Below are 12,307 nucleotides of genomic sequence, written 5' to 3' on the forward strand. Positions count from 1 at the left end.
GTATTCCATACTTATTCCATACTTCGGTTTATTTTGGCAGTAAAGTACTCTATTTGAAAATACAAATATATTTCTCTGGGGACTGTTCCAGTGTTAGTGATAGTATTTTGCCTTTAACATAAAATGTATGTAAAAAGGCAATGTTTTTCAGTATATGCAATTTTTGGTGTACTTTTAGGGTTTATATGAATGTGACGGGATAACATTTTATTGTAATATTTTTATTATGTGACCTACCCAAGTCACTGCTCCAAATGAAAATCTGTTCTCAGTCACCTCACCTGATAAAAAATAAGTGCAAATATATTTTTTTAAATCCTATTAGAATTAACAAATTATTATGATTAGGATATTTGCCAATTAAAAAACTATTGACATTAAGTGTATTGTTGATTGTAACTGTAAAAGAAAATTCCACACATTAGGAATGTGTCAAATTTTCCATTATTTTATTGTTGAATTATATTGTTCTATCTCCCTGTGGCTGAGAGCTGACCAATAACAAGATGACCGGTAAATACAAGTCATGGCCATCATAAAGGTTAGACTTTGTTTTTATAAGCCATTTATTGGCCAGGAGTACACAGTGTTCAATGCCGCGAAAGCAAAGTCTTGCCATAAAAGTTTACAGTGGTATAGAAATTTCATGTACGGTAAATTTCCACAGCTCCAAACTGAAAATAACATAGAAAACACACACACACACACACAGCCAACCTGCACAGTGATAACATCCTGCAGGAAAGACAGCAAGAACTTGCAGGTGAGGTAAGTCTCCTATCTCCTGAATAATTGTTATCAGTATTAGTTTATACTGGTTTTAGGATGTAGACATAGTCTGCAAGTTATGGATCAGTTCTACTATACATGGTTCAAGCTGAATAACACACACCAAAACACGTTCACACACAGTACTTGGTCTATATAGTATCTTACAAGATAAGACATATTTGTTATTGAAAAACACAGTGACAACTGACCGTGTGTGTGTGTACCAGACTGGGTGTTTCTTTTGTTTATACCACAAATAGACAGAGACCAGAGAGACACACCTATGAGTAAATGTTTTGTTGTGGAAGACTGCCTTACATTTCCCCATACAGGTTTACACCAAAGCGAGTTCCTGGAAAGTGATGCATTGCTTGCATAACATGACTAATCTAAATTGTCATGTGCACAGCATACACCAGGTATGGACAACTCAATTAAATGCTTACCAGGACAGTGAACAAGCAATACAAATAAGTACATTAAACAAAGACAATTAAATATATATATATATATATATATATATATATATATATATATATAGATATAGTACTAAGGACCCAATACTTATAAAGATTAAAGAAATTAAGAAAAGGGTGCAAATACAGAATTGGCAGTATTCACTTCTGGTAAGTTTTATCTTCTTCATCCAATTGCTTAGGCCCGGAATCTCAGAGGCAGAGAATCCTTTTGAGTTTCTGTAATATTTTTTGTGTGCTTTGGCTCATGACTGTAATGTTATTTCATCCTATAAAGTAACTTCACAATGATATAAGCTGGAAGGCAATGAGACGAACACAAAGCACTTGTGTACAAGAAATGTGATCAGGGGAAGTTGAATTGAAATTACTGGTGTGTCGAAGCATAGTTGTGCTTTGTCTACATTCTAGTAACCTACAGTGTGGGGTAAACAGAGTCTCTACAGCATATCCTGTCAGTGTGTCTCCATTATATCATTTCCTCTCCAATTACAGTAACTTCATGTTGCCATTGCATGACTGGCAAGACCTTTTTGCCAAGGCCGGAGTAAGGGTCAACTCATGTTCAAGTCAAGGAGCAGCATGCAAGACATCAAGACATCATGCAAGACATCAGGGTAAGACCACAGCATGTCTCCGTTATTTTACGCAGGAGCTGAATTCGACCTAAGAAAATAACTGAAAGTCAGAGGGTGTAATGTAGGTTGTTGCAGTGTCAGAGGAGAGGAGTAGAGTGTTTCACATGACTCAGAACGCCCCTGTGTTTTGGAGTCTTTTTCCACTGTCCCCTAATGTGTTTGTGCAATTCTGTTCCCCTCAAAAGAAAAAAGGAAAGGAGGGGGGGCAGTTTCTACACTACACTGAACTGGAATACACGTACCACGGAGCTGGAATGTTACAACAGTGACAGGGAGCCAGTGAGTGAACGTGACTGAGTGGGCGTTGCGTATGCAGAAAAGACAGTCTGTACCCAAACATGGTGTACTTTCTCACAGAAAAAGTGTTTTACCCAAAGAAGTAGTACACGTTATAGTTCAGTTGTAACCATTACAGTTCAGTACTACACATTACAGTTCAGCGCCACAAACACAGCGCAGAAATGCACAGAATCTTGAAGTAGGAACCATTAGAGTGAGGTTGCAGACATCATATTAAAGTGGTGCCCATAGGCCCTACAGTGCAGTAGCAGACATTACAGTACACATTACAATGAAGTAGTACACAGAGTGAAGATCACATTACAGTGAAGTAGTATACACAGTGAAGAAAATCACATTACAATGAAGTAGTACACAGAGTGAAGATCACATTACAGTGAAGTAGTATACACAGTGAAGAAAATCACATTACAATGAAGTAGTACACTCGGTGAAGAAGATCACATTAAAGTGTAGTAGTACACAGAGTGAAGAAGATCACATTACAGTGAAGTACAGACTATAATGAAAGTGCTCACAAATGCCATGCAGGAGCTGGGGCAGCCTCTTTGTTTTCAATTATGTCTAGGTACAGGGGTGTATTCGTAATTATATCCAGGCTGTGCAGTCAGATTTGTGCATATCAGGCTGGCTTAACCACAGTAACCTGCTTGGTGATATTCAACATGTACAATATTTCAAGACCAGCTGATGATCCAAATCTAGCTAACAGAGATCTCTGCTTTCAATTTACAGAACCACAAGATACAATCATAAATCCTTGTTTTCTAATTAATTATAATTTCTGTAACGTATGTGTTTTTACTTATGCTTATAGGCCTAGATCAGTTCTCACATGTTTATTTTGTTACTATGGTCACCGGCACTAACAGAACAACGGCAGTAGCCACATCCGCGGTGCCTCTACACTGAATTTACTATTGGTGCGAGAAAACCCCTTTACACTGAAGGAGTCCTAAAGATGGTTCAACATTCATTATAGTGTAAATGTAGAAAACATTAATTTACACAACACCTCAGTAGTGAACGGAAGCAAACAGAACGAGATGCCTACCGGAATTTGCCCTATAAAACTGTCGTTTTCCCCCCCGGATATAACAGGATAAAGTACTGACATTAGGAAGGTTATTACGGCAGTTGATATTATTTTGAGAATTAGCGTCATCAAAATTTCGTAGCCTAGATTTCAATTCACAATCTTGACCTCAGTGTCTGGTTTCTGAAGTGTTAATAAAAACTGTTATTTCATAGCATCAAAATAAATTATTATTTATCGGAATGTTCATGACGTTTAGCTGGTATAACGTTGTATCAGATACGTGCGTTGTGTATCTCTGTGTGTGCATGTATCGGTTTGAGAAAATATTTTAAGCTGTTGCAATAAGCCCAAAATTAAATATCTGCGATTTTGTGCTTTTACTTCCCATCAGCTGTATTTTGTCCAGAAGGGGAAGTGAAACCGGGGACGACTTAGACATATAGCACGAATCCCCAATTGCATTCTATTATCTTTAGTGCACTACATTTGATCAAAATCTATGGGCCATGTTAGTATAACAGAGGGCATGAGATGACATTTTGGACGCAAAAACGGGTAGCTGTCACCGCTGTAGTCCCTGTTCATTTACTGTCACCCGACCCCTAGTAATCGTTGAATGAGTAGGCGGGAAAATACATGGCCATACCCCGGATTCTCCTCAAAACTAAATCACATAACTGCATAACAGTAACAGGTTGTGGTCAATGACAGGATTTCTCTCTCACGTTCTGTTTGTGGGGTCTGTGCTATTGAATTCAACAGACAATTGTTTGATGTGATGGGCTTTATAGTCCAAGTAGCCTACTGCATAGAACACTGGTAATCAAATTTACGAGATTAGCTGCACTTCGGGGAAATCAAATGGCAACCAATTTCACATACACTTTTCAAAAACAACACAATTGTGCTTATATATTAAATAGATCCAACAATCCTAGTAGTGAATCATCTTAAGTGATTAGCAATCACTTATAATAAATAAAAAGATACATGGATGTGGCATATTCACACCATACCTTAACCTAAGGGAAACATTAGCCTGAGTGAGTGCACAAGGGCTGTGTTCACACTTAGCACCACCTTAGGCCTGGGATAGCTGGCCCTGCTTCAGAACTGATACACTGTGAAAAAAGAATCAGAGTGAAAGTGGGTCAAGAAAAAAGTACAGAATGTGTAGCCTACTGTCCAGTCATTTCAGAATGTAAAATGGTCCTGCACTGTATTTTTCTGTAAGCCTGGGGTTTAGGAATATGTGTGAATCATTAGCCCTAGGTTAAAGTTTCACCCAGGGATAAAAAACACTATTGTCTGAACCTTTTGTGCCTGAGTGAATGCACGGTACCAGTCAAAAGTACATCAGTATAATAAAAACAAGTTCACGTGTATAAATAATGGTTCACCACAGAGATTGTACCTATTTAATGATAACCAGTAATGTGTGTATAAAAACCAGTCGCCCGTTTAACTTCTCGGACCATATGAAAAAGCGGAGAGTGAGAGTCGTTTTGGTATTTTTCACACTACCAGAAAGCGGAGTGGTGGGAAATAACAGTATATTCTGGTTAAGGGATCTCTGTTACAGCTCTAGCCTGTTCGATGTACAGTACACACAATGTTTGCCAACATTGAGAGTCGAAAAGTTATTCAAGTGAAAAATCTCACACAATAAAAATGAACAGAAGTAAAATTATTTTTTGATAATCTTTCATATTTTTTACGTCGTGGATTTTTGGGGCAGCGACGCAGCATCACAACAGACCTAAATGTATTCGCGTGAACTCTATTTTCTTTAAACTCACTCATCTCTTCGTGTGTTGTCATTACTACAGATACAATCATATGCTGTTAGCTTACACACAGTAGGCTACAGTAATTCAAAACAGCCATCAATAACTCAATAATAAAATAAAAATAAAAATTTAAGAACGGAAGAAGAATCATACAAATAGGAAGTGAATACAGCCAATAGAATTTTGCAAAGCGTCCTAAGCTGACGTCAACCCGTTAAACGACGAACAACCGGTAGGATTGAAGAGAATTTTGTTCTATTTGCTTGTGCTGTGAGCCCCTGAATTGTTTATATATTTATATACCCACATAAAACGTGAAAACATCATGGTTTTCGATGTCAGGAGGTGAGTAGAGAACTTTGGTTCATAATTCGCAGACCGAAATGGCGATGGTTCTATTTACACATTTCTTTTCTGTCTGAATGGTGGAATCCCCTATCATCTTTTCCAAGTTCGCTAGCCTGCAAGTTAGCGGAATGGGTGATACATTGTTACAAAATTGATCCAACGTTATGTTTTATCTGCGTCTAGTTGTTCACATGCCACTATATCGCGACAGAAGGTGGTCCAAAATCCTTATACCCACATATGCCAGAAGCGATGCTCATTCAGACAAATAATTTAGCATTAGGCTAATAGGCTGGGATAATTGTGAAAAGAAGAAATAAAAGTACCCGCACTTTTCGTTTTGAAATTACACATTGGCAACATTTTAATATTTCTTATTTTCCTACATGGAATTCTGTAAGATAATATTTCTAAAGTAGATATGATTTATATTGTTTTTGTCTTGTTAATCAGTGAAAGTGAGTCCTTGTCAACTATCATTAGCAAGACATAGCAGTAACACACCCTCTATGCAAACACAGGGCAGCGATGCTGGATGTACGTGTTCCAGAGCACACAGCCTTTGCCTATGGGTCAACCTTGGCTCGGCTCGAATACAGTCTATACGGTTTTGCCTAGTAGGATGGGGAGTGTCACGTGTATCTCCATTCACCTGATAAGTTGATGCGTGGCCCTGGTGACTCAACGAGATTTTATGACATGATGTTTGCTTTGAGTTGGAGGTGACCTAGTCTGTTGTGGTGGTGGAAGGTTTGTACAGTATTTGTCATCACCCTGGTTTCTCATGGTTGGTTGGCGTTAGCAGTCCAACATGTTGAGTATTTCATTAAATATTCAAGTTGAAGAGATGCATTGTTCATCTCTTGTTCATGTAACAGTTTATTAACACACAAAAATATAGGAAACATAAATCATCATTTGGTGACACCAAACATTTCTACACCACCAATAAAGCTGATATCAACTTAGGGGAACATCAGTGTTTCATAATCCAGTTTATTTGGTGACAGGTCTGTGAGGTGGTTAGCTGAGTTAACAGTTATCGACTGCTTTGGCTGATTCATAAGGAGATGGTGGCTTTACAGAGAGGACAGCTCATTTACAGTGAGTTGAACAAACATTCAGTGAGGTGTATCAGTGACAAGGAGTAATAGGCAAGTACCTCTGTTTCTAACAACAAACACACAGCTTTGTTCAATACTCTGTAGAAACGCTTTTGGCGGCAATCACCTCTTTGAGTCAGCTCAGGTACTGTACAAACACAGGCGTCAGAGCCCTAGTCTCCCATATATCCTGTTCTTCCTTTCGGATCCATTGAAGTGCTGTCAGATTTCGACCTTCAGGTCTCCCTACAGATGTTCAGTTGGGTACAAATCTGTGATATCCTTTTCATTTTGTCATTGTGTTTACAATATTACACCTCTGTATAAACACTCTACACGGTATTGGTGTGTGGTTTGGCTGTTTCCCCCCCCCAGCAATACAGACACTGTGTAACAGATGGGTGGTAGCCCCTGAAATGAAGCTTACTTTAAGAGGCATTCTAGTTCTCAACCTCTGTGTTAAAACAAACAATAAGGCAGAAAGACGGTTAGCTCCGAGGTACATGACCAAACTTTTCTTTTTACAATATTGCATTGAATTTGCTGTGTTGCCTAAAGGAGCTGAATCAAAGTGACAAGCCTTGCCAACTACATGGCTGGCTGATATAAAAACATGTTGCCACCTTAGGGCTTTTTGTCCACCTTAGGGCTTTGTGTCCTCTGTGGTTGCCAAAAAAATTATCATTCCCAGTATTGTTCTGGACCAGTAGCTACCAATAAATATCCAAAGATATTTAAGTATGGCGTCCCCAAACTGTTATACTCAAGCCTATCCATTACAAAACAAAAAACTTATTTTGGCACAGTGGCGCCACACTCCTTGTCAGGATATAAACAAACTCACATTATATCACTGTCCAAACCTATTAACTATTTATGGGGGCCTCTGCTAGTAGGTTAATCATACCCCAGTCCCTGTTCACAGCAGGCTAATTGTTACGTTTGCCGTTCCAGTTTGAATGTGGCCAATAACAGTTCAGTAATCCTAGCTGACTGAACAAGGGTGACAAAAGAGTCGAATGGCAGGTCATAACATTAGTCATAACGCTACACAGGCGTTGTAAAGGTATATTGTGTCCACCGTCCAACAGTTTTGTCAAATATCATCCTATCATCTTCCAACTTCCATGTGGCAGCAAATCTCCCATCATTTACAACGCTCTACCATGGATTCTCTTAATTCCTCTGCTTTATGTATCTACCATGCAAATGTATAGCTAGCATATTTTACGGCTTCCGTGCACACACGTTTTTTTTATGTGCTAAATAGTGTAGGCTACATCGTGTCATGTGGGCGGCATCCATAAGAAGTAGATTCATTATGCAGCAGAGAAAGCTGTTTCCTTGACACTCAACAACCAATGTACCATGAACATTACGCAATAAGCTTGGCATTGGCACATGATAAGCAGCAATGAAGTTTATAAATAAACAAAACTGTGGCTGAATAAGTTCTATGTGGGGAGCCAATGACAGACTTGACCCTGCACTGTTTTCCTCTGTGAAACAATTACATATAAATTGCCAACTTTTTTTTTTAATCTCATCGGCGAACCCTGTTCCCTTTCAAGTGCTGATCACATAGTTCATTCCTGCTGCAGACATTTGTTTTATGATCTCAATAAAGGATTTGTTTTCTGTAAACCATTATGAATATTCAATTGCTTTGAAGGTGACATACATTTTTCTTTAAGATTAAATGACTTGGTGACCCCAACTGTGGCCCTTGGATTTTTCCTTGCCTTCCTTTTCGGGGCATCATCTTCCAGGCACGTTTGCAACTGCTGCCATTGTCCGGTTAAGTAACCATTTGTGCCTTTTCAAATAGGAGTTCTTCACAGTTCCTTGTGGTGATAGATGTGAAACAAGAAGCCATGCCCAGCCACTATACAGTTCCTTCAGATTGAGATGTACATAAACATTTAAAGTAGAATGCAAATGCAAATTTCATTTTCTTGTATTTAGAGGAATTCTTATGAGAAATAAGTACATTTTCTCTTTCTCTGACATTTCTGATTGTAAAATACAACTTAGAGTGTGTACTTTACATTACGCATTTGTTTTCCTATTTTCATTTCCAGGGTGCCAATAATTGTGCAGATGACTGTATATGTACCGTATTGTTATTTACCCGAACAATGTCACCCAATATGTTGTTTTATGAAGGTTTCCTCTGCAATCAGTGGGCTAGATTCACCTCCATGATGACTAATTTGCTCAGTTTCCTTCATCTACTTGATTGAGTAAGGTTAATGGTCCAGTCATGTGCTGTAATTTGTAGCTATTACAGGAATACAGATTCTACAACATGTCCTCCTTGGTTCTCGTTGATTCTAGGACATGATGTCTCCCCTGGGTTCCCATAAATTCTAGAACATCCTGCCCACCAGTGTTTTGGGTAGATCTGACAACAAGATAGATTTTAAAATAATATGCAATTCTGGGTTTTAATAGATTGTAGGACTTCATGTATTCTGATGCAAGACCAGAGTCCTTAGAACACTTGAGAGAACATCTTGTGTAAGTAAGGAAGAGGCAGGACTGAGAGGTTTGGGAAGGAATAGAGAGATAGAGGACAGAGATGGAAGGTGAGAGACCGAGGACAAAGGGATGAAGGTGTAAGAAAGAGAGATGAAGTACAGAGAAGTGTAGGGGAGTTGGAAAGATAGAGGTGAGTGGCTGGTGGGAGGTTGAGAGAGATGAGACAGAGTGGTGGTTTGGATGGTGTAAATAGGAGGAGGACTGGGTGTAGGTAGAGAAATGAGTAGTGTATTAATCCAGGAAATAACAAATTGAAATATGAGGATGGATGTCCTACCAGTGGGTCAATATTTAGATATGAGGATGGATGTCCTACCAATTGGTCAATATTTAGCCTTGTTGAAACTGTACAGTAGATGTGAGAGACCTGTTGAGGTCTTCAGCAGCCATGCAGACAGCTGAGAGAAATGTTCTGAATCCAGCATTCTGTTTCTGTATGACTCATTAACTCTGTTCATTTCCTGAGTTGACTCACACTAACCAGTCATGCGCTTTCATTTCTAGCTATTACAGAAATTATGTTCTTCTGCATTCTAGAACATGATGTCCTCCTGGGTTATGATATATTCTAGAATGTGATGTCTGCCTGGGTTCTCATAGATTCTAGAAAATGATTGACGCCTGGGTTCGGTTAAATTCTAGAACATTGTCTACCTGGGTTCTGTAAGATTCTAGAACATTTTGTCCTCCTGGGTTCTGATAGATTCTAGAACATGGTGTCCTCTTGGGATATGATGGATTTTAGGACATGATGTCCTCCTGGGTTCTGATGAGACTAGAGTCCTTACTAACACTAGATTTAATAACTGGGGTGGCAGAGAGAGAGAGAGCGAGAGAGAGAGAGTATGGGAAGGTGAAGAGAGCAAGGAAAGAGTGTGACTGGGGAGGTGAGGGGGAAGTAAAGAGAGCAAGGAAAGAGTGTGACTGGGGAGGTGAGGGGGAAGTAAAGAGAGCAAGGAAAGAGTGTGACTGGGGAGGTGAGGGGGATGTAAGGAAAGGGAGTGGAGCCAGGGACTGGGGAGGTAAAGAGAGGGGGTGAGAGAGGTACGAGGCAGCGGGACTGTAGAGCTCTGGGGGGAGTTAAAGAAGCAGGGGAGCGGGGGGGTGAGTTTTGAGGGGGAAATAGAGGTACTGGGGGGTGAGGTGGGAGGTAAAGAGAGGCAGAGGAGAGAGGATTGGGGGGAATGAATACAGAGAGATTAATTTAGAAATGTTGGTCATGTGGTTTAATATAAGAAATGACATGAATATGTGATGAATGTGGGCTATTTAGCTTCTGGGAAGACAACGCAGCAAGTCTCTTTAGTAATCTTAGCCCCATACACAGTAAGTTCATGTCTTCAGCCTGTAAGAGATAAAACATATATTTTTTTTTTTATGGAAGTCAATGGGCCATTTTTGTCCATGAAGGTGTCCAGAGGGAGTATCTGGCACTACATAAAATATACTAATGCAATCAAATCAATTTTGTTGCTACTCTTTGACATATCCAAGACTCTAATCACCACCAAAGCCCCATGGGCCAACTATTTAGTATATGGAAAATATAATTTTTGTAATTATTTTTTGTAATGAATAATGAGGTAATTCAAAAAATCAAGTTGGGATTTAAAGGGTTAAAATCCTGAAAATTATTGAATGTTTGGTTGTTTTGAGCAGGTTTCAAGTTTTTTAAGAGATTTATGAAAAATATTCATGTATAAATAGTTTATAGCAATTTATTGTACGTGTACATTTTTGTCCACAAAGTTGTCCAAAGGGTAGTAAATTTGAGGGGTGCACAAGGGTTAAGTAATTAGCCAGTGATTTAATTTGTCTTTTGGTGAGTGGGATCATTGGTTAGCCTGTTAGTGAGTTAATTAGTCTATTAGTGAGTTACTTAATTAGTTATTTAGTCAGGGAGGTAATTCATTTGTAGAGAGCGAGTTCATTAGTAATTCGTTTTAGTTAGCGCTTTTGTATGTTAATTAGTCATTAAGTGAATTATTTATTTTCTTAGTGAAATAATTAGTTGAGTAAAGATCAAGAACAAAAGAGAAATAAAATATAACTTTTATGAATTAAACTAGTTTGGGGGAGAGGTCGGGAAGAGACCGGAGGGGAAGTGAAGGGTGGCGTGGGAGAGAAGGAAGTAGAGTGGAGTTGGGATGGTGAAAGAAGACCCTCAGAAAACAGAGAGGAGCTTGATACGTACGCTCATGTGTGAATAATATTGACTCAATCTGAATAGAATTGAGAGAATGTACAATGCTTCCAGGGTGTACAATACTCCCATCTGAGTCACAGAGGGAAAGCAAGGCTAGTTTGCACCTGTTCTGTTAGTTCTCTGGAAGTGTGGCGAGGACAAACGGAAAGTAATTACTATAAACGTACAGGCAGTATGATGGCTCTGCTGCCTCTTTCTCCCCAACGTGCGTCACCTGATTATTTAACTAAACTCTCCGCGCTGCCTGGATGAAATGTACAGACTGTAGTTATGGAGACCTCCTGTAGGATTGTAGTTATGGAGACCTCCTGTAGGATTGTAGTTATGGAGACCTCCTGTAGGATTGTAGTTATGGAGACCTCCTGTGGGATTGTAGTTATGGAGACCTCCTGTGGGATTGTAGTTATGGAGACCTCCTGTAGGATTGTAGTTATGGAGACCTCCTGTAGGATTGTAGGCATGGAGACCTCCTGTAGGATTGTAGGCATGGAGACCTCCTGTAGGATTGTAGGCATGGGGAAAACCCCACAAGATTGTAGACCCAACGGGGACCACCCGACAGACCGTAGACCCGACGGGGACCACCCGACAGACCGTAGACCCGACGGGGACCTCCCCACAGACCGTAGACCCGACGGAGACCTCTTTTCAAATATGGAGACATTCTGACATTCTTTCCTCTCTCTCTGGCCCATAATGTCACTTTGTTCCTGTTTCAGCACTCAACATTTCTTTCAGTGCACTAGAGTACATTGAGAACAGTGTGCCATTCGGGATTACATTATGATCCACTGATATTTCTGATAAAACATGTTCTCAACCTTCAGGGCAGCATCATAGTGACCTTAGTAAAACCTTAGTAAGACTTTAGTGAAACATGATATTTCTCTACTTTCAGCGCTGCCTCCTAGTGAATTTCTAACTTGTTTCAAATGCTAATTTGGTTAAATACACACTGACTAAATGGTAACACTTTATTTGAAGGGGTGTGCATAAGGGTGACATGACATTGTCATGATACTGTCAAAGCCATGACATGACACGTAAAAATCATTAGGATCGTTTATGAATGTTGTCATTCGGTTAATTGTCATT

At 39.4% G+C, this 12,307-nt stretch overlaps 1 protein-coding gene across 8 annotated transcripts in view; it reads left to right on the forward strand.

The window, feature by feature from the left end:
- Nucleotides 1-1,779: 1,779 nt before the first annotated feature.
- The window catches only part of ergic1 (endoplasmic reticulum-golgi intermediate compartment 1), a 35,581-nt gene continuing 25,053 nt past the window's right edge, over nt 1,780-12,307 (forward strand). For 3 of the 8 annotated variants that reach the window (XM_010898470.4, XM_020045977.2, XM_010898474.4), the window contains exon 1: nt 5,247-5,359. In XM_010898470.4, the coding sequence (XP_010896772.1) occupies nt 5,340-5,359 (20 nt within the window). In that variant the 5' untranslated portion in view covers nt 5,247-5,339. Of the gene's footprint in view, nt 1,865-2,070; nt 2,165-5,197; nt 5,360-12,307 lie in introns of those variants that run through there. The other 5 variants (XM_020045978.2, XM_020045980.2, XM_020045981.2 and 2 more) reach the window with 4 other exon arrangements.

The sequence above is a fragment of the Esox lucius genome, chromosome 4 (genome assembly GCF_011004845.1).
Source record: "Esox lucius isolate fEsoLuc1 chromosome 4, fEsoLuc1.pri, whole genome shotgun sequence".
Lineage (NCBI taxonomy): Eukaryota > Metazoa > Chordata > Actinopteri > Esociformes > Esocidae > Esox > Esox lucius.